Source organism: Choloepus didactylus, assembly GCF_015220235.1.
Source record: "Choloepus didactylus isolate mChoDid1 chromosome 11 unlocalized genomic scaffold, mChoDid1.pri SUPER_11_unloc1, whole genome shotgun sequence".
Classification (NCBI taxonomy): Eukaryota; Metazoa; Chordata; class Mammalia; order Pilosa; family Megalonychidae; genus Choloepus; species Choloepus didactylus.
In genome coordinates, this window is record NW_023637577.1 from 2,401,246 (window position 1) to 2,424,169 (window position 22,924).

A 22,924-nucleotide genomic window follows, 5' to 3' on the forward strand; every position below is an offset into this window, starting at 1 on the left:
TAGGTGACCATGATGCTTTCTTGGAATCTGGTGAGGGGCAAATCCTCACAAGTTGACCTTGAATTGACACAATGAAGGCTACTGACCTCTGGGGACACCACAGATGTGGCTGTAAGCCAGCACTTCTCAGCTTTGATGTGTAGTGGGACCACACCAGATCATGCATATTTGAGGTTTTGGGAGGACCCTGAGAATTTGCTTCTCTAACAAGCTCAGATTCTGCTGGTCCCCAGATCACATTTTGAGCACCAAAGGTCCTAGTGAGAACATAAGCATCCCCACACACCATCTTAATTTCCCTCACTTTCAGTGAAATTGTGAATACGCAGGGGCAAAACTAATTGTATTCGATAGCTATTACAGTTGTCTATGCTTTTGAATAGGGCTGTAGGTTTGGGGTCAGATCCGGGCTCCCAATACCGCTAAGTAAGGGGGAGCAGCCTTGAGTGGGTTTTCCCTGCCTTTGTCTCATTTTGGCAAAACCTCAACTGTTAAGACATTTTTAAGGGATGGACGCAAGTGTCTACATTCGACCATTTTAATCTGACACTTTTTAGTTAAGTAGTGGATTATATATATGGGGCAGATGAACAATTAACAGTAATATCCTGGTTTTGGGGGGGGGTAAATAAAGCTTTAATACATAAATGGAACTGATCCAACTTTTCCTTGAAACTAAGTTCTATAGTCTAACTCTTAATTAGTACCTAATGAGCACATCTTGGTGAAATTAGAACATTCTATTAGATGTATTACTTGTCCATACTTTTATAAATATTAAAATAAAGATATAAAACTAGATTTTTTTCTGCAGTAGGCAAAATACACGGTAGCGTAGTAAGTCAGAGAACATTGAACTATATTTGTATGCACATTTTCTGTCATAATTTGTGTAATTTAGTATATTTTCATATTGGTCAATTTCTGCATTTTGGTTTAATGGCCAGTTGTTATTTTAATATTCATGTTAATAATAACATTTCAATATTCTACAATTTGTTATTCAATTTTCAAATTCATTTTTCCCCCTTGTAAGCTACATTGTTATGCAATCATCTTCAAGAGTCAAGGCTACTGGGTTGGAGTTTGATAGTTTCAGGTATTTACTTCTAGTTATTCCAATTTATTAAAACCTAAAGTGTTATCTATATAGTGCGTAAGAATGTCCACCAGAGTGACCTCTCCACTCCATTTGAAATCTCTCATATGTTGGTGTTTTTGAATGCATGTCTGGTGTCTCTGGGACAAATCTGTGACAGACAACCACTTACTGGATGTTTTCTATGTGCCAGGAAACATGCTAACGGGGGATTATTTTGATTAGTGCGGACTGAATTATTTTCCCTGAGTAACAACCAGAAAAAACAAACAAGAAGCAACAAAACTGAAGGTCACAGAGAACATTCCAAGTCCAAAGGCAAATATTTTCCAGGTGGGTATAACCAAGTTTGGACCTGGCCCTGACTCCCACACCCATGTCTTTGAATATATTTAACTGATTTAAGTGACTACTTACATCTTAACTTTAAGTTACTACTGGAACAAAACAGATGCAGAGTCATGTGCAGGTTGGTTCAAATGCTCAGTTCTTTATTAAATCTGTTAATAAGGCAATCTCCAGTTTTGGGTTAGTTTAGACCTTCTCTGTTGACCATGGCAGAAGCTAGTCCCATATTAAAATCTCGTAAACAAAATAAAAGCAGATTTGCCGCACGCTGATGTTTGACAGTGATCATCGTTAGAGTCTGTGGCAGAACCACATTTGCCCCGTGCTCATAATGAATGTTTCTGGAATTACACTGCTGTGGGGCTGGGGGTTAGGGGCTCTGCCTCTCCGTATATCGTATTCAAGAAGGAGAGAGACTGGTGGTCCAAACTATTTTCTGTGGAAGGCATAATATAAAACAATCTCTTCATTCTCTTCATTAGGAGCTACCGATGGCACCAAAGACATTACGACTGAATGAGAGGTGCCATTGACTGTAACATAAAACTGCATTATCCTTTACATTCAAATAAAAGAGAGAATTTAATTTCAGTCTGAGTTTATTTAACATTTCATCCAGTTGAACGGAGATAATACAATGACTCCAACACTGGCAAGACACTGTGCTAATACTGAAATAAAAACTGCCAGTCAGTGAATACTTAAAATCAGAATTGCTTATATCATGATAATAGAAATATTAATAACTTTACTTTTACAAGCATATTGCACTTCATGTGGATTTTTCCACAGAAAAGTATTTCTAAAAGATCGGCCAAGACTGCCAATCTTGGTTCATTTGTTCTTTTTTTTAATAAACCACGATTAAACTATACAGTTAATATTTCTATATAAAAGCATTAAGAGTCTGAAGCTTTAATAAATCATCTTTAAAAAGACACACATCTCCACGTTCACTATCCTCTTTGTAACTCTGCTTTGGTCATATGTTCCTGGTTAGTTAGTTCATTGATCTTTCCACTGGTTGTTAACTTCAATGAAGAAGGAGGTTAAGATTCTGCAATGGAGCTACAAGCTCACTGGGGATAAGAATTCTAAGATTAGCTGGGGTGATGGGGTAATTGAGGTGAGAAAAGCAAGGGTTTGGAATGCTGCTTTTTTTGGGGGGGGGGGGGAAGAGGAGGTTAAAAGTGCCCTTTAAGCTCCTCATGGAGATCTGCCTCAAATTTCAGGCTTCTACCACTTACGGCAACAAAATCTTTCCAAGGTCAGAATGACATGGGGAAGCCATCTTGCTTTAAACAGTTTAAGATAGAAATTCTAAACGAGAAAATTCTGGCAGCTTAAAGGCAGGCTCGGTTACCCAAAGCTTCAGATCCATTAATCCTTTCAGAGAAAAGAGAAACACAGACACAAGGCACACCATTTTTTCTTTATGAGGAAATTCAGTCCGGTCACATTGTCAGGAAAATCTGTCAAAACTAAATAGTTTTCTACATTTCTTCACTTAAAGGTGACAGTGAGCTACACTCCAGGAAACAAATACCTTGTATATCATTTTGAATATCTACATACTTGAAACCTAATCTCTTTGTGTTATTAAATGAATTATATGTGAAATGACTGCAGATGATGTAAACAGTGGTACATGGATTCATTATTTTGAAACAATGTAATATACAACATTCAAGTAAGATTCATTTAGTTGCTGTTTCATAAGCACATTATCTCTGCATCTTCCTAAAAGCTAAGGGCAGCTGGACTTGTGCTCTCGCTTCTAAAAAATTAGACAAACCAGATTCAACCCCATCACACAGTGCTGAGTATTTTCAAATGCTGACATTTGTAAATTTCAGATTATTTAAAGTAAATAATTGCACAGTCAGTAAGTACAAGGTAAGGTTAACATCTTCATGAGAATTTAAAACCGAGTGAATTTAAAAATCAACCAAAGAAATCCACCAACCATCTGAATGCCCGTGAATGTGGACAGCAGGGAAGGGTTGCCATGCTGCTTTATTACGATGACTTTCAGAGGTGTGGGAAGGAGATTTCACTCTACAAATCCCGGTCCCCCCCCCCCCCCCCGAAAATACATCTACTTTGGACCTGCTCACTACCCAAAGAGAAGCAAAGTACCCTTCATATATAAAGGTAAGTTTTACAGTTCAGCTTCAGAATTTTTGTCTTTTCACAAGCCACGGCTGGGAACGAACTTCCTGATCTGAAACACAACTGGGATGAAAATTCAATATTTTAAATAGATTTCTTTTTCACTGATTGATAATCAATAAATACTCTATAGAGCACCTACTCTATGCCTAGCAGTGCTTTTTAACACCCCGGGTGAGGGTGGGGATATTGACTTTAAAAAAACAATGACCATAAAAGCTAACAGAATGGTATATCTGGAAACTGAAACATGATTCAAATGTACTGGCCAACAGGTGTCAGGTTCCTGGCTTGCACCAGGTGCTGTGCTACAGGTAGCAGCTTTCCTTGAAAAGGCTAATAATGTGGAGCTTTGAATTGTCTCTGTAACCAGGAGAACCCAGGTGGAATGGGGTTTTCCTCACCAACATGGTGACACAAGGTTTGCAGGCTGTAGGATCAGCCTTAGAGGTCTGATTTCCTCCTTTTTATAATCCCTTGTTAAAGTACACACGCCGTAATTCAGGACAGGTCTCTTGGATCTTCGCTTGCAACTCAGCTTCCAGGCTTGTCACAGACATGGAGCTGGGATAAGGGAGAAATGATAGTTATCACATAGTTAAGAGATGGGAGCAGAGAGAGCGGGGTTGGGGGGGGGGCAGGGCTGGCAGGTGGGGAGGAGACAGGGCTGGCAGTGATAAAACAGAGTCCTGCTATAACTGATATAACTTCATTGCTTCCAATATGCTCCTATCATACCACAAAAAAATTAACAAACCATAGTCATTCTTGAACATTCCCATGATATCAGTTGTATCAATGAAGTTATATCAGGATATTTGTTTTTCCTGTTCCTTTGTTTTATTTTATCTGGAAATGGTTTTTTTTTTTGTTTAATTTTTTGATAAAGTTAATTAAAAAAACAAAAACAAAAACAAAAACCAGAGTCCTGTCTGAAAAAAATTCTCATGGCTGCAAACTAAGCATCCTAATTCTTTCAGAAAGTTGTCACTAATAATTAAAGACATGCACATTAAGAACTTGACACGGAGATATTTGACTTCTCATATTATTAAAGGCTTAAATCACACTGGGAAGGATGCATGGTGAATGACACTAAGACGCCACCAATGTGAGGCTTTCCCACACTGTGATGGTTGGGTTCAAGTATCAACTTGGCCAAGTGATGGTGTCCAGGTGTCTGGTCAAGCAAGCACTGGCTTAACCATTACTGCAAGGACATTTGTGGCTGGTTAATAAATCAGAAGGCTGGTTTATTAAATCAGCAGTTAATTGATTGCATCGGTGGCTGATTACATTAATGAAGGGAGTGTTTTCTGCAATGAGAATTCAATCAGCTGGATTTAATCCAATCAGTTGAAGACTTTAATGGGAGAAGAGAGAACTTTGACTTCTTCAGCCAGCCAGCCTCTCCTGGGGAATGCATTGAAGACCCTCATTGGCGTGCCAGCTCGCAGTCTACCCTACGGAATTCTCTTCTTCAGCTAGCCAGGCTTTCCTGTGGACTTCATCGAAGATCTTCATCGGAGTTGCCAGCTCACTCCCTATGGAACTGGGACTTGTGCATCCCCACAGTTGTGTGAGACAGTTGTATAAAATCTCATATTTACAGATATCTCCTGTTGGTTCTGTTTCCCTAGAGAACCCTGACTAACAAATCTGGGGTAATAAATCGTTATCAATTTGTGGTAATGTTGCTTCCCAAGAAATACAATATAAATGTTCACTACTGAGACTGGTGAGCTGTATGTTTTAGTTACTCCTCCAGGAAAGTAGGTAGAAAGCCAGGAACTGCGTGGACTGGACACCACAGAGCAATCTGACTTTGGGCATACTTCATACAACACTCATGAAAACGTGGAACTGCTGAGATCAGCAAAATCTGTAAGTTTTTGCGGCCAGGGGACCCGCGCCCCTCCCTGCCAGGCTCAGTCCCGAAGAGGAGGGGCTGTCAGCTCCGGGAAAGAGAAGGGAGAACTGCAGTGGCTGCTCTTATCGGAAACTCATTCTACTGATACAGACTCCAACCATAGATAGACTGAGACCAGACACCAGAGAATCTGAGAGCAGCCAGCCCAGCAGAAAGGAGACAGGCATAGAAAAAAAACAACACGAAAAACTCCAAAATAAAAGCGGAGGATTTTTGGAGTTCTGGTGAACATAGAAAGGGGAAGGGCCCTGAGGCGCATATGCAAATCCCGAAGAAAATCTGATCTCTCTGCCCTGTGGACCTTTCCTTAATGGCCCTGGTTGCTTTGTCTCTTAGCATTTCAATAACCCATTAGATCTCCGAGGAGGGCCCGTTTTTTTTTTTTTTTTTTTTTTTAATCCTTTTTTTCTTTTTCTAAAACAATTACTCTAAGAAGCCCAATACAGAAAGCTTCAAAGACTTACTATTTGGGCAGGTCAAGTCAAGAGCAGAACTAGAAGAGCTCTGAGACAAAACGCAATAATCCAGTGGCTGAGAAAATTCACTAAACACCACAACTTCCCAAGAAAAGGGGGGTGTCCGCCCACAGCCATCATCCTGGTGGACAGGAAACACTCCTGCCCATCGCCAGCCCCATAGCCCAGAACTGCCCCAGACAACCCAGTGTGACGGAAGTGCTTCAAATAACAGGCACACACCACAAAACTGGGTGTGGACATTAGCCTTCCCTGCAACCTCAGCTGATAGTCCCAGAGTTGGGAAGGTAGAGCAGTGTGAATTAACAAAGCCCCATTCAGCCATCATTTCAGCAGACTGGGAGCCTCCCTACACAGCCCAGCAGCCCAGAACTGCCCTGGGGGGACGGCACTCACCTGTGACATAGCACAGTCATCCCTCAACAGAGGACCCGGGGTGCACGGCCTGGAAGAGGGGCCCACTTGCAAGTCTCAGGAGCCATACACCAATACCAAGGACTTGTGGGTCAGTGGCAGAGACAAACTGTGGCAGGACTGAACTGAAGGATTAGACTATTGCAGCAGCTTTAAAACTCTAGGATCACCAGGGAGATTTGATTGTTAGAGCCACCCCCCCCTCCCTGACTGCCCAGAAACACGCCCCATATACAGGGCAGGCAACACCAACTACACACGCAAGCTTGGTACACCAATTGGACCCCACAAGACTCACTCCCCCACTCACCAAAAAGGCTAAGCAGGGGAGAACTGGCTTGTGGAGAACAAGTGGCTTGTGGACGCCACCTGCTGGTTAGTTAGAGAAAGTGTACTCCACGAAGCTGTAGATCTGATAAATTAGAGATAAGGACTTCAATTGGTCTACAAATCCTAAAAGAACCCTATCAAGTTCAGCAAATGCCACGAGGCCAAAAACAACAGAAAATTATAAAGCATATGAAAAAACCAGACGATATGGATAACCCAAACCCAAGCACCCAAACCAAAAGACCAGAAGAGACACAGCACCTAGAGCAGCTACTCAAAGAACTAAAGATGAACAATGAGACCATAGTACGGGAGACAAAGGAAATCAAGAAGACCCTAGAAGAGCATAAAGAAGACATTGCAAGACTAAATAAAAAAATGGATGATCTTATGGAAATTAAAGAAACTGTTGACCAAATTAAAAAGATTCTGGACACTCATAGTACAAGACTAGAGGAAGTTGAACAACGAATCAGTGACCTGGAAGATGACAGAATGGAAAATGAAAGCATAAAAGAAAGAATGGGGAAAAAAATTGAAAAAATCGAAATGGACCTCAGGGATATGATAGATAATATGAAACGTCCAAATATAAGACTCATTGGTGTCCCAGAAGGGGAAGAAAAGGGTAAAGGTCTAGGAAGAGTATTCAAAGAAATTGTTGGGGAAAACTTCCCAAATCTTCTAAACAACATAAATACACAAATCATAAATGCTCAGCGAACTCCAAATAGAATAAATCCAAATAAACACACTCCGAGACATATTCTGATCACACTATCAAACACAGAAGAGAAGGAGCAAGTTCTGAAAGCAGCAAGAGAAAAGCAATTCACCACATACAAAGGAAACAGCATAAGACTAAGTAGTGACTACTCAGCAGCCACCATGGAGGCGAGAAGGCAGTGGCACGATATATTTAAAATTCTGAGTGAGAAAAATTTCCAGCCAAGAGTACTTTATCCAGCAAAGCTCTCCTTCAAATTTGAGGGAGAGCTTAAATTTTTCACAGACAAACAAATGCTGAGAGAATTTGCTAACAAGAGACCTGCCCTACTGGAGATACTCAAGGGAGCCCTACAGACAGAGAAACAAAGAAGGACAGAGAGACTTGGAGAAAGGTTCAGTACTAAAGAGATTTGGTGTGGGTACAATAAAGGATATTAATAGACAGAGGGGAAAAATTATGACAAACATAAACCAAAGGATAAGATGGCTGATTCAAGAAATGCCTTCACGGTTATAACGTTGAATGTAAATGGATTAAACTCCCCAATTAAAAGATATAGATTCGCAGAATGGATCAAAAAAAATGAACCATCAATATGTTGCATACAAGAGACTCATCTTAGACACAGGGACACAAAGAAACTGAAAGTGAAAGGATGGAAAAAAATATTTCATGCAAGCTACAGCCAAAAGAAAGCAGGTGTAGCAATATTAATCTCAGATAAAATAGACTTCAAATGCAGGGATGTTTTGAGAGACAAAGAAGGCCACTACGTACTAATAAAAGGGGCAATTCAGCAAGAAGAAATAACAATCGTAAATGTCTATGCACCCAACCAAGGTGCCACAAAATACATGAGAGAAACACTGGCAAAACTAAAGGAAGCAATTGATGTTTCCACAATAATTGTGGGAGACTTCAACACATCACTCTCTCCTATAGATAGATCAACCAGACAGAAGACCAATAAGGAAATTGAAAACCTAAACAATCTGATAAATGAATTAGATTTAACAGACATATACAGGACATTACATCCCAAATCACCAGGATACACATACTTTTCTAGTGCTCATGGAACTTTCTCCAGAATAGATCATATGCTGGGACATAAAACAAGCCTCAATAAATTTAAAAAGATTGAAATTATTCACAGCACATTCTCTGACCACAATGGAATACAATTAGAAGTCAATAACCATCAGAGACTTAGAAAATTTACAAATACCTGGAGGTTAAACAACACACTCCTAAACAATCAGTGGGTTAAAGAAGAAATAGCAAGAGAAATTGCTAAATATATAGAGACGAATGAAAATGAGAACACAACATACCAAAACCTATGGGATGCAGCAAAAGCAGTGCTAAGGGGGAAATTTATAGCACTAAACGCATATATTAAAAAGGAAGAAAGAGCCAAAATCAAAGAACTAATGGATCAACTGAAGAAGCTAGAAAATGAACAGCAAACCAAAAAAAAAAAAAAAAAAAAAAAAATGTTCACTACTAATTAAAAAAAATGATACAAGCACTCAATGGAATTTGCAACACTAAAATTTTGTTTATACTAAAGTGCTGTTTTTCACTGTAAAGTAACACATGATTAATTATAAAACTTGTACAAAGATACTAAAATGTGTATGATAAAACATCATTCCTAGACCTACCACTGAGAGATAACCATTGTTAATCTTTGCTTTATACATTTAAAAAATGTATTCCTAGGTATTATATGAATTCCATTTTTTATTATAAATACATATCCATTGTACAGAAAAGTTTAAAGAAAAATTTCTTCAGAATCCTTACTACCAAGAAAACTGTTAATATTTTATTAAGTAGTCTTTTACAAATATTAAGTTTTTAATATGGTTGAGATGTGGCAACAAGTGAGGTGAAAAAAGTCCAGATATAAATTTGTATAAAAATATGTAAAAGAAATAAAAGGAAAACTATGAATATAGGGGGAAAACCTAGAAAAAAAAATACCACACTGTTAACAGTGGCTATTTTCCATAGGGAGTAGTCTCTTTTTATCTTCTAGGAGTCTGTTTAAAATCAGAGTTCTCTTTCTTGACAGGTGGGTAAAACTCATCTGTCAAACCACCTGGTTCTTTGTGGGAGGAAGTTTAAATAATGCTTCAACTTCCTCTTGGCTATAAGCTTATTTCTAGTTTTTCAGCTTTGCTAGTATTTTTCTAGGAATGTGTCCTTTTTTTTCTGTTTTCAAGTCTCTTTGTGTGATGATGTTGATAATATTCTCTTGCTTTTTTAATCTTGGCTGAATCCAAAGTTATGCTCCCTTTTCAATTTATAATTTATAATATTTATGTATTTGTGCCTTCTCTCTCTGTTTTGATTGATCTCAACAGATAGTTGTCTATTCTATTACTATTTTCAAAGAACCAACTTTTGACTTCGTTGATCCTCTATTTTTGCTTTGTTATCTATGTTATTTATTTCTGCTCTTGTCTTAATATCTCATTCCTTCTGCTCTTTCTGGTATTCTTTTGTTCTTTTCTTTAAACTCAAGTTGGACATGTAATGTGTTGATTTTCAGCCATTCTTCCTTTCTCATATAAACATTCCAAATTTCTCTCAAAGCAACACTTTGATTCCCACAAATTTTGATAAGGAGTGTTTCATTATCACTCATTCATGCCAGAGAATGGATAATTGTGGTAGTCTCCACACCACAGACTATCAGACAGTGGTAAAAATGAAAGAACTACATCTATACACAACCATGTAAATAAATCTACTCTATGATGTTGAGTACAAAAAAATAAGTCCCAGAAGACTAGATAGAGTTTGACACCCTGTTCTAAAAAGTTCCAAAAGAAGCAAACCTAAACACCAACAATATCAGGAATATATATATATATATATAATAAAATTTTTTAAATGCAAGAGCAAGATAAACATGAAATTCAGATAGCGGTTAATCTGCAGGTAAGGTACAGAGAAGGGATGGGACAGCCTGTTGATAGATGCAACTTATTGGTAATATTTTCATTTGTGAGTTGGGCAGTGGATTCATGGATGTTCATTATGTCATTAAAATAAAATAAAATAAATAAGATAAAACAAGGTCCTGCTTGGACCAAGAGGATAGTGTGTTATGAACCAAGGAATAGGATCCTATCCTGGACAATTGAGGTACAAGAAACAAAAAGAAAAATAAGCCTACAGACAACGCATAAGCAAAACAGCAGACTAATAGGCTTCATTTTTAAACAGAGGGAGATGAAAGAGGATTCTCAGTCTCCTAAATATAAAACCATGTACTCTCCCAGGGCATGTGACCTTGTGATACAAGTAGATACAGAAAACCTTTAATTGCTCTACTTAGAACTAAAATTAAATCATAAAAATGAACATTAAAGAGAAAATGCTGTTTTTCTCATAACACTTAAAAAAATCAAGGCCTATCGAAATAGGAAGCCACCTTACTGACTTTCAAATCTAAAATCCTTTCAATCTCAAATTAAGACATTTATTAAGCATTGGTGCTCTATCAGCGAATTTCCTCAATTCTAGATAAGCAATTTCTAAATCAATACTGGTGTTCAGCTGTTTATACACTAGGGAAATAGGCTTTTCTTGGGTTCAGTCCTGAGATTTGGGGGTTTGTACACTTAAACAGGGCCTGACAGTCCTGTCTTCTCCAAGGCAATGAAAGACTCCCTCTCTGTGAGATTTAAATCTGCATTCGAGAACAGTAGGGGTCAAAAACCGAAGTAGAACCAGCAGATAAGAGGTGGAGTTCTTTATCACCTAGAAGGTTCTAGAATAGAATACCTCATCCAAAACCCAGTTTGAAAGATTAGAACATGAAAGACCATATATGTTTGGGACCTGTTGGCTCATGAAGGAAAGGGCAAGACAAGGGAGGAGCCGGTTAACATTTAAAGCAACGAAATGCTGCTTCTCTGTGCTTGGCGTTAGATTAGGAGGCAGATGGTCTAGGGTTAGACAAAGTCAATTTAACCACTGTTCCACCAGAGTCAGTATTCAAGGACCACTCGTGATGAAAGAAACGTGCACAATAAGACTTTTAAGACAAAAGCAGGCAAAAGGAAAGCAAACATAGCAGCTACCTAAGCTAAGTGCATACAATTGCTGTCCCTGAGAGTAAGACGTAAATTCCTATATATCCATATTACAGATGCATTTGCCAAAGGATCAGATGGTGAACTATATTTACATTTTTATAGAAGCAAATTTGCACCAGAGTTAACCTCTCAGGAAAGAATAAAAGTATATTCAGATTTAATGGTAGGGGGTAGAAGAGTTGGGTAAAAAGAGTTTTGAAATTAGGCAGACTTGGGTTGGATTTCTGCTTCTACCTGTGTCTTTTTGGGACCCTGACTTCATTAATGTTTTTGAGTCTTAACTTTCCTACTGCTGAAATGGGATAATAGCACTTGCCTCTTTTATGGGTTTTTAGGATTAAGACATAGTCACTCTGAAGAATAGCAAATACGTACCTTTTCTGAGGAAAGAGAGCACAGCACAGGGGTGTAGCAAACACCAAACTTAAAAAAAAAAAGACAAAATCAGAGCATGTTAGAAATGATCAAATTTTCAAAACTTTTTTGTTTTCTTTCATAACAGCATCATATTGCCTCACAACAATTTGCTTGTTTGTGTAAGTTTACTACATAAGATGGTCAAAATCACAGGGGAAGTGGAGTTTAAAAAAGAATCACATATGGATCACACCCCCTTTATCTAGTGTATGGATGAGTAGAAAAATGGGGATAAAAACTAAAGGACAAATGGGGTGGGATGGGGGGATGATACTGGTGTTCTTTTTTCGCTTTTATTTTTTATTCTTGTTCTGGTTCTGTCTGATGTAAGGAAAATGTTCAGAGATAGATTGTGGTGATGAACGCATAACTATGTTATCATATTGTGGACAGTGGATTGTATACCATGGATGATTGTATGGTGTGTGAATATATTTCAATAAAACTGAATTTAATTAAAAAAAAAAAAAAAAAAGAATCACATAGATAAGAGCCCTCAATGTTGAAAGTATCTCTAAAGACAGTTTACGTCTAATGACTGGGGCCCTGAGTTCCAGATGTTTTAGGACAGTCTCATTTTCAAAACATGCTGTATATTTATCTCTAAAAAGAAGAGAACTGTATAAAAGTAATTTCAACTCACCAGAAGCCAACTAATCCAACTTGAATGGGTGCACTCATCCATGGGAACCTCTGTATAGAGAAATAAATTCTTTTTGAATACATTTTTTACAGGCTTTTAGAGGCAATCTCTTCCACTGGTTAATAAAAGGAACTTGACCACATTCCAAGATCCAGCTGTAAATGTGATTAGTGAAATTTTGGGGTAACACTGCAACAAGTACGTTAGTTACTGACCTCCATGCATGGATCAAGTAGGTTCTAATGTTTTTTCCCTTTACATGTATAATCTGAGTGATGCCTGGCCCAATACAGGAGGTGGAGAAATAGCTATCATTTAATTATAACTTATCTCCTGGAGTATGGCTGGGTGTTAAGGTTTATGGAGGCAAACCAACCTGCATTCAAATCTCTTCTGCCCTCCTGGTTGGTTAGTTCTCTGCTGCAGGGAAAGGGCAGGCAGAGCCCAACCCCTCTAAACTCCAGTTTCTGTTTCTGCAAAACGAGGCTTCTAACAGCTTCTGAAAGGCATGCGGGTAAAGATATTGCCAGATGACACTCATAAAGCACCAAGGCCAGTGGCTGGCACAGAACAAACCTCATAAAATTTTCCCTCTTGCCCACCCTGGCTTTTCTTAGTCTTAGCTGCTGTCCTTATGGTCACAACTATTTCTGGCATAAAACATATTTGCTAGTCACTTTTTTTCTTTTAAATGGAATTGAAGGAGTTGGTTGGTCTTTTGGAAAATAAATGCTGTTAGATTTTTAGCTGGGAAAAAGGAGTGGTACAAAATACACTGTAAAGAGAGATGCAATACATGGTTATCAAAAACATACGGCCACAGAAATAGCTGCAACCAAGTCGTGAGCTGCTGGGAGGGAAATCAGCCAAGTTAGCGAGGCGTCAACACATGCCGTTAAAAGAGAACGATCCCAAGGGGGCTTGCGTGAGAGGTATCCTGGTCCCCGAGGAGAGTCCTTGGCGAAATGGTGCATCGCAAGGGTCAGCATGAGGGGACAGGCACGGGCTAGAGAGGAATGAAGAACGCTGGTCAGGGCAGACCACAGAGGTTAAGCAGGGGGCTCCACCCCTCAGAGGAGAGAAAGAAAGGGACATATTTCATCTTCTAACCGGCTCCTCTGATGATGAAGGATTTTCATAAGGAGATTTCCCAAACACCTGACATCTGGTGTGTTACACAGAACTAATGCAGGGAACTGATCCCAGGGGATGGGATGGACCTCTTCATTTCAAGTGGACTCCGCCTGCAGCAAACAGAGCTGCTCTGTTATCCAAAAATGTAAAGCTGAGTGTCATCTCAAAGATGGACGTCTCCTACCTGCAGATGCTGGCTGTGGCTCGTGCAGAGGGTTTTGCACAAAACCCTGCTCCCCACTTCCCGGGAATGAGAAGGACCTTGGAGAATTCCGATTTATCCTGCCAAGCCCAACCTGGATGTCACTCCCCCAGCACTCCATCCTGACAAATTCATCCCTTCTCTCATGCTCCCACAACACTATAAAACAGGTACGTCTTAAACAGAACTTAGTTGGGGACTAAGTTAATGAGCTGCAGAGTTTGTTTTTATATATACTGATAGGACTCCTGAGGAAAAGGGCACTTCTTGTCTAGAACAGAATGGTACAAACAGAGGGTATTTTAAATAAAAAGCTTACCTGAATTAAAGACAGTGATCATAAGCTTAAACAATCTATAGGCAGTGACGTAAAAAGTGCAAAAGGTTGATATGACTCTATACACTTTTCCCCTGATCTTTTTTTTTATTGTGAAATTTAACAGAGCAGTGATATACAGAACAGTGATAACTTTCAAAGTACGATTTAACAAGTAGTTAGAGAGCAGATTTCAAAGAATGTTATGGGTTACAGTTCCACAATTTCAGTTGTTTCCTTATTGTAAAATATAACGTATAACTTTTAAAGTACAATTTAACAAGTAGCTATATAAGTAATTTCAAAGAATGTTATGGGTTACAGCGATGATGATCTTTTAACAACATACAAAACCCTCATGTATTTCAAGTAAGCAATATGTTTTGACACAGGTATATACCTGAGAAGGCATCGCTAAAATAGAGATAATGAACATATCCATCCTTCCTAAAATTCTCCTTGTTCCTTGTACCCCTTTGCAATCCCTCTCCTTCCCTTAACCCCATATCCCATTGGAAATGACCAAACTCCTCAGCAAACATAAAACTAATAGAACATTCTTGGCTTTTTAAAATGACAACAATTGATCTGTTTTTGTCAATATGGATTCATTTGTATTTCCTAGAATTTTGTCATCCACTCTTTTGTGTTATTGAGATTCATGTCTTTTTTTTTTTTTTTCTGCTGAGTTAAGTATTCCACCATATGGATGAACCACAATTTAACTATTCTCCTGTTGCTGAATACCTGGGTTGTTTCTGGTTTTTCACTATGATACATAAAGCTGCTATGAACATCTGTGTATCTCTTACATACACAGAGATACTTTCATTTCTCTTGGGTAAATACCTATTAGAGGAATGGTGGGATCATATATTCAACTTACTAAGAAACTCCCACACTCTTTTCCAAAGTGGTTGTATGATTTTTTTCATTCCCACCAGCAGGGTCTAAGGGTTCTAGTTCCCCAACACCCTCACCAGCACCTGTTACGGTCCTTTTAATTTTAGCCATTCGAGCAGGTGTGTAGCTCATTGCGGTTTCAATTTGAGTTTCCTAAATGACTCAAGACATGGAGCAACTTTTCACATGCTTATTTCACATCTGTATATCTTCTTTGGTGAAGTATCCTTTTGCTCCTTTTTTTTTTAAATAAGTGTTGAGGATTCTTTATATATTCTGGATACAAGTCCTTTATCAGTTATCTGCTTTGCAAAAATTTTCTGCCAGTCTGTGGCTTATCTTCTCTTTCTTTTCATAGTGTCTCTCAAAAACTGGACATTTTAAATTTTGATGAAGTCCAATTTATCAATTTTTCTTTGACAGACTGTGCTTTGGGTGGTGTGTCTAAGAAATATTTGCCTAACTCTAGGTCTCAAAGATTTCCTATTATATTTTCTTGTAGAAGTTTTATAGTTGTAGATTTTTACAAGTCCTTTTCATATCTGTCCCCACCAGCCAAGTGGATAAGGCACCCACTCTGTGCTCCCTCCGTGCTGTGCTCCCTGAGCTGTACTCACCATTTGATGCTGTGTCTCTTTCCCCCATGTCATATGCTCCCTGAGAACAATTTCTGTCCTTTTTCTGTGATTCTGCTCCCCAATACATTGCAAGACATACCTCGGGCGCTCAGCAAAGGACCGATGAATTAATAAATGAATGAACACATAAATTTTCCCTGCACATCCAATCAGCAGTCAATCCAGAGTATTTACTAAGTAGTAACAGAAGGATACTTTTATTAAAGGGGAATATAAGAGAATTAAAACTTAAGTAATAGGGAGAACCATCATTGGACCCAAACCCTATCAATTTTATTGCCAATGAAAGTGCCAGCAAGAATGACATAAAGTAAAAAGACACAGGAACTATTCTTCAAGAAAACTGTTCCTCAAATTACCAGATTTTAGATAGTGCAGTTTTGTGTTTACTGTAAAAATTTCCATGAGTCACCTGCACACAGATGACAGTTTTTTTCCCAGCACACCCTTGGGGAAAGATAAGGCGTGGGGGGAGAGATGAGTCATGCTGAACGCTCCCTAAGCATCACCGTTTTAAAAAGACAAGAAAGCTCAATCGTTTCCCAGGTAGAAGCCCAGATAAGTATATCAGAGCAGAGAGGTACATGGGTTGCTGGAGCTGGGGGGCCGACCACAGGGGCCAACCGTGATCCGTCTGACTGTGGCTACCGCTGGGATATGTATATGAGTTACTGAGCAAAGGATGGCTCAAGCCTTTGTAACAGAAGTATGGTAAAGCCTGCCTTTCAAAACAGAACGAGAAAGTGCTTTGAAAACCGAAAGGGATGGGCAGTAATTTAAGCTACCTTGGCCTACGTTTTCGTGATGGTCGTAGGCGCAATTAAATCCCAAGGCCCTCTCTACATGGACAAAATGCAATATTTAATTGTAACAGCAACCCCAAACTTGGCGGTGCGAAAGGGGTGTGGGCACCTGAAGAGTATTTTGCCATTGCTTTTTCAAAGTAAACTCTTCCACCAAAGAAGTACAGCTACAACCAGACCCCCTGCAGCGAGTGGGGTGCTCAGACTGCTAGGGGCTGCTCCACTTGCCTCTCCCGACCTGGCCATAGCAGTGCCGGAGCCACTGGCCCCTTCAGCTCTGGGCGAGGCCCTTTGGTGTGTGTGGAGAGCAGGCAGACGGCTTCTGTAGTAGGCATGGCAGCATACTACAAATTATTACTGAAGGTCACAGCAGCAAACAAAGCTAAAAATATCCAAACTAAGAGAAGGGAGCTAAACACAATATTTTTCCATTTTATTCTTATGAGAGAGCCGAGACTAGTGTGGTAATGGTGGGAAAAGACAGAGCTAATGGCCTGTATCACTCACCAGTTCCTTCATGTGAAAAACTGCGAGGCTCTATCTATAGCAATTTCCATCTCTTATTATAGGAAGAAACTGAGCAACATGCCCAAATAAGTCTTCTGTCCAGATGAAAGAACCTGCGGTAACTGCTCCACCACTGAAACCCCAGAAGGAGTTCAAAGGCACGACTGAGTTGGGATACTGAAGTAACCACCATATTTCATGTGTTTCCCTCAGTAACCTAAATTTTCAGCATTAATGTTGACTGAAATGCAGACTTTCGTATAAGATTTCTGGAACCCCAAGACAGGATCAGGACATAGGCTAGAGAGCAAAGTGTGGCTGCTATCTATAGCTGGAGCCAGATGCCAAAGAATAATGCAGTGGCAAGTGGACAGAAGATTCTGAGCCTACGCTCCAGAGCCAAGCTGCTAGGATTCATCTGCTAATCAGGTGTTGCATTTGAAAGGCAGAGAAAAAGGTCTGGGGGAGCCTAAATGGTGGAGATGTTGCCAGTGAAGGTAGCCCCCCAGTGCTTTCATGATCACCTGCAAATTCTTGGCAATCATAAACTCCTACTATTGGCTGAGTGACCTGCATTTACTATTAATTTACTGTTCCTCTCTTCCAGATGCTGTCATTTTTACGTCAGACAAACTAGCATGAGAAGATGACAATTTCCAAGCTTTTTCATCTACTTAGAAATCAGGACTTGCTTTAACAATCTGATTTTGCTCACATTCAGCAGGAGGGGAGGCTTGGTTTACAAAGTATTTTTGATTCTCTGTTGCTTCTAAAGTTGCTCATGCCAATGCCATAAGAATTTAAAATAGTCAAGAAGTTTGCCAAATATCAGGCAAGTCAAAAGGTTGCCTGGAAAAGGAGAGGCTAAACCTGCTTATAATTGTGCCTAAGAGTCTCCCCGTGAGTACCTCTTTGCTGCTCAGATGTGGCCCTCTCTCTAGCTAAGCCATCTCTGCAGGTAAACTCCACTGCCCTCCCCCACTACGTGGGACCTGACTCCTAGGGGTGTAAATCTCCCTGGCAATGTGGGATATGACTCCCGGGCATGAGTCTGGACCTGGCATCGTGGGACTGAAAACATCATCTTGACCAAAAGGGGGATGCGAAATGAAATGAAATAAAGTTTCATTAGCTGAGAAATTCCAAATGGAGTCAAGAAGTCACTCTGGTGGGCATTCTTTTTTTTAATTTTTAAAAATTTTTTTAAATTTTTATTTATTTATATTCATTTTATTGAGATATACTCACATACCATGGTGGGCATTCTTATGCACTATATAGATATCCCTTTTTAGATTTTAATGTATTGGAATAGCTAGAAGTAAATACCTGAAACTGCTGAACTGCAACCCAGTAGCCTTGACTCTTGAAGATGACTGCATAACAATGTAGCTTACAAGGGGTGACAGTGTGATTGTGAAAACCTTGTGGATTGCACTCCCTTTACCCAGCGTAGGGATGGATGAGTAGAAAAATGGGGACAAAAACTAAATGAAAAATAGGGTGGGGGGTGATTTGGGTGTTCTTTTTTACTTTTATTTTTTATTCTTATTTTTATTCTTTTTGGTGTAAGGAAAATGTTCAAAATTAGATTGCGGTGATGAATGCATAACTATATGATGGTACTGTGAACAGTTGATTGTACACCATGGATGACTGTATGGGATGTGAATATATCTCAGTAAAACTGAATTAGAGATCTCCTCAAAATTAAACACTTTTGTACATCCAAGGACTTTGTCAGAAAAGTCAAAAGGCAACCTACACAATGGGAGATGATATTTGGAAACCACATATCAGATAAGGGTTTAATATCCCGAATATATAAAGGAATCCTGCATCTCAATAACAGAAAGACAAACAATCCAATTAAAAAATGGGCAAAAGACATGAACAGACATTTTTCTGAAGAGGAAATACAAATGGCTCAAAAGCATATGAAAAAATGCTCAACTTCACTGGCTATTAAGGAAATGCAAATCAAAACCACAATGAGATATCATCTCACACCTACCAGAATGGCCATTATCCAAAAAACAGAAAATGACAAGTGCTGGAGAGGATGTGGAGAAAGAGGCACACTTATTCATTGTTGGTGGGAATGTAGAATGGTGCAACCATTCTGGAAGACAGTATGGAGGTTCCTCAGGAAGCTAAATATAGATTTGCCATATGACCCAGCTATTCCATTGCTGGGTATATACTCAGAGGAACTGAAACTTAAGACACAAACAGACATTTGTAAACCAATGTTTATTGCAGCATTATTCACAATTGCCAAGAGATGGAAACAGCCCAAATGTCCATCAAAGGACGAGTGGATAAACAAACTGTGGTATATACACATGATGGAATATTATGAAGCTCTAAGACAGAACAAAGACATGGATCATGTAATAATGTGGATGAACCTTGAGGACATTATGTTGAGTGAAGTTAGCCAGAAACAAAAGGACAGATTCTGTATGGTCTCACTAATATGAACAGACATTAATGAACAAACTTTGGGAGTTAAAAGCTGACAACACAGGCGACCAGGAGATAGAAAGAGGGCGGAGATCATCCATTTGATGCTGAAGGACTACAGAATGTTTAGGATTGATTGCATAGATCCAGAAATAGATAGCATAATACTGTGTGATGGTAGCACAGTATTGTAAGTACACTGAACAAAGATGTCTGTGAGTAAAGCTGAAAGAGGTGGGATAGGAGAATGTATGACACCAGAGGTAAAGATAGATGATAAAGACTGGGACTGTATAATGTGGCAAAAACTGGAGTGGCCAATGACTGTTACTAAATATACAAATATAAAAATGTTTTTGCATGTGGGAAAGCAAATGAATGTCAACCATGTAGAAATTTGAAAAAGGAATGGTATTCAGGAAAAAACATAATCAAAGCAAACTGGAGTCTATGGTCAACAGTAACATTGTAATATACCTCCATTAAATGTAACAAAGGCAATACGCCAATGCTAAATGTATATGAGAAGGGGATATAGGGGAGTCATATGGGATTCTTGGTAGTGGTGTTATTTGCTGTCCTTAGTAGTATATTGTATTGTATGACATGTTATTTTTCTTTTTATCATTTTTTCTTATTGCTAAAAAAAAAAAAAAACAATTTTTCTTGTAGTAATCAGTATGTTCAAATGCTGATTGTGGTGATAAATGTACAACTTTATGATGATACCATGAACAACTGATTGTACACTGTGGATAAATGTATGGTATGTGAATATAACTCTATAAAATTGTAGGAAAATATATATATAGGAGTAAAAGTGTTGGAGAAAACATGGTGAGAGGGATGATGCCTCACTAATATGGACTAACTACAATGTGTAAACTCAGAATTGAATCTTAGAACATAGCCTAAGTGGACACAATAATTGTAATAGTCCCTAGATTGTAAGCTCTTACAGCAGTTAACTCTATCCCTGAATTGTAAGGCCTATCTCTAAACTTTAAGATGCTGATCCCCTAGCGTATGTTGTCACAAACATTGGGACTGGCAGTTTGATGTGCTGAGCCCTCAAGCATGGGACTTGCCCTTATGAAGCTCATTACCACAAAGGGAAGTCTAAAGTTGTATGTAATGGTGCCTAAGAGTCTCCCCCTGAGTACCTCTTTGTTGCTCAGATGTGGCCCTCTCTCTCTCTAACTGAGCCATCTCGACAGGTGAACTCGCTGCCCTCCCCCCGACGTGGGACCCAACTCCCAGGGGTGTAAATCTCCCTGGCAACGCAGAGTATGACTCCTGGGGATGAATGTGGACCTGGCATCGTGGGACTGAGAGTATCTTCTTGACCAAAAGGGGGATGCAAAATGAGACAAAATAGTTTCAGTGGCTGAGAGATTCCAAATGGAGTCGAGAGGTCACTCTGGTGGACATTCTTATGCACTATATAGATAACACCTCTTAGGCTTTAATGTATTGGAATAGCTAGAAGTAAATACCTGAAACTACCAAACTCCAACCCAGCAGTCTGGACTCCTGAAGACAATTATATAATAATGTAGATTACAAGGGGTGACAGTGTGATTGTGAAGACCTTGTGGATCACACCCCTTTATCTAGTGTATGGATGAGTGGAGGAATGGGGATAAAAACTAAAGGACAAATGGGGTGGGATGGGGGGATGATTTGGGTGTTTTTTTTCACTTTTATTTTTTATTCTTGTTCTGGTTCTTTCTGATGTAAGGAAAATGTTCAGAGATAGACTGTGGTGATGAACGCATAACTATGTTATCATACTGTGGACAGTGGATTGTATATCATGGATGATTGTATGGTGTGTGAATGTATTTCAATAAAAATGAATTTAATAAAAACAAAAAACAAAAAACAAAAAAAAAACAAAAAACAACAACAACAAAAAAAACTGAATTAGGAAAAAAAAAAAAAAAACAAGGTGCAGAAAAAAACAAGTTTGTCTGGATCAACAGAGGCGCTAGTGGATCAACACAGGTTCAATACTCTAAACCTAATGACTTAACCCAGGTCAAGAGTCAGCAGAGACCAACACAGGCATCAGTTAATGCCTGCAGTTACGGGTCCACTTGATTTGTCACTTATTAAACAGCGTTATGGAGAGTGATGCTGATGGTCCCTATTCTGAATTCATTTTATCAGTTTTCTCCCTCAAAGCCTAACCAATTTTTTTCAGATTATCCAAAAATCATGAGGTGTCAAATTTGGTGAATTCCAGATGATTTTATAATTTGGTAATTTTAAGATACAATTACTGTTTCAGTATAGAAACTAATCCCTTAGAAACCTTAAACAATCACTGATCTTTTCTAAACTTAGCACCAGAAAGAGATTTTGGCAAAACCCTTCATGAATCCTCAAAGTGAGAGCTTATTGAAGTTGGCAAAATGTCAAATGAGGCCACAATTAGATTTTGGTCTATACCAATAAATCTACTCCATAAGTACACGTAACTGATTAATATTTTTGAAATCTGTATTTTGTTTAACCCTACAATTAAGGCTATCAGAAATCTACAAAGAAGGTGGCTGGGGAATCCGATGGCTCCCAAGGGGGTGGCTTCCTGGAGGCACAGGCATCTGTGGATTTCCCCTAGGACCTCTCCAAGTAGCAAAAGGATGTTTCAGGCACCACCAAGGCACTGCGAAACGCTAATGCAAGTTTCATATTGGCATGCCAGATTGCTAGAGGCAGCGGTTCCAAAAACTGCAGCTCAGGGGATATAATTCTTCTGTGTTCCCAAAGCTCCCAAGAAAGAATATGAGGGGGATGCTTTAGAGAGTGCCCACATCCCCTCCCAGGGGGCTGGTGCATCAACATCTAACAGCCTGGCTTGTCCTGCAAGTCACGTGCTCCATAACACTGTGGCTTCATATCATCCTTCCTTAACTTCTTTTTCTAAGAATATAACGGCACTGAGGGTTCACTTAGCATTTGCTTTAGTTTTTCTATTTGGGGTCTTTAGGGAGCATACGAGTCTATCTATGACATACTTTTTAGGCGGGACATTTAGAATTCCATTAACAACTGAAATCATTTAGGAAGCATTTGGTCTGCAGCCTCTGCCCTTTTTTTCCAAAGCTTTATAGTGTCCCCTCAATGTTGCAGTTCTGGTTCTACAACCTAAAACAATTTGCTTCTAGAGAGCTGCTGTTTCCCTGCAGCACATTTGTTCCTCCAGCAAGGAAACCTTCTCCTGACAGACTGAATGATGTCAGTTTCCACACACAACATGAGTCAAATGAGTCACC

At 39.1% G+C, this 22,924-nt stretch overlaps 1 protein-coding gene across 4 annotated transcripts in view; it reads right to left on the minus strand.

Moving 5' to 3' along the window:
* Positions 1-2,301: 2,301 nt before the first annotated feature.
* The window catches only part of SFXN1 (sideroflexin 1), a 71,876-nt gene continuing 51,253 nt past the window's right edge, over positions 2,302-22,924 (minus strand). For all 4 annotated transcript variants that reach the window (XM_037823083.1, XM_037823082.1, XM_037823081.1 and 1 more), the window contains exons 9-11: positions 12,675-12,724; positions 11,990-12,037; positions 2,302-4,183 (exon numbers count right to left, since the gene is read on the minus strand). In XM_037823083.1, the coding sequence (XP_037679011.1) occupies positions 4,087-4,183; positions 11,990-12,037; positions 12,675-12,724 (195 nt within the window). In that variant the 3' untranslated portion in view covers positions 2,302-4,086. The remainder of the gene's footprint in view (positions 4,184-11,989; positions 12,038-12,674; positions 12,725-22,924) is intronic.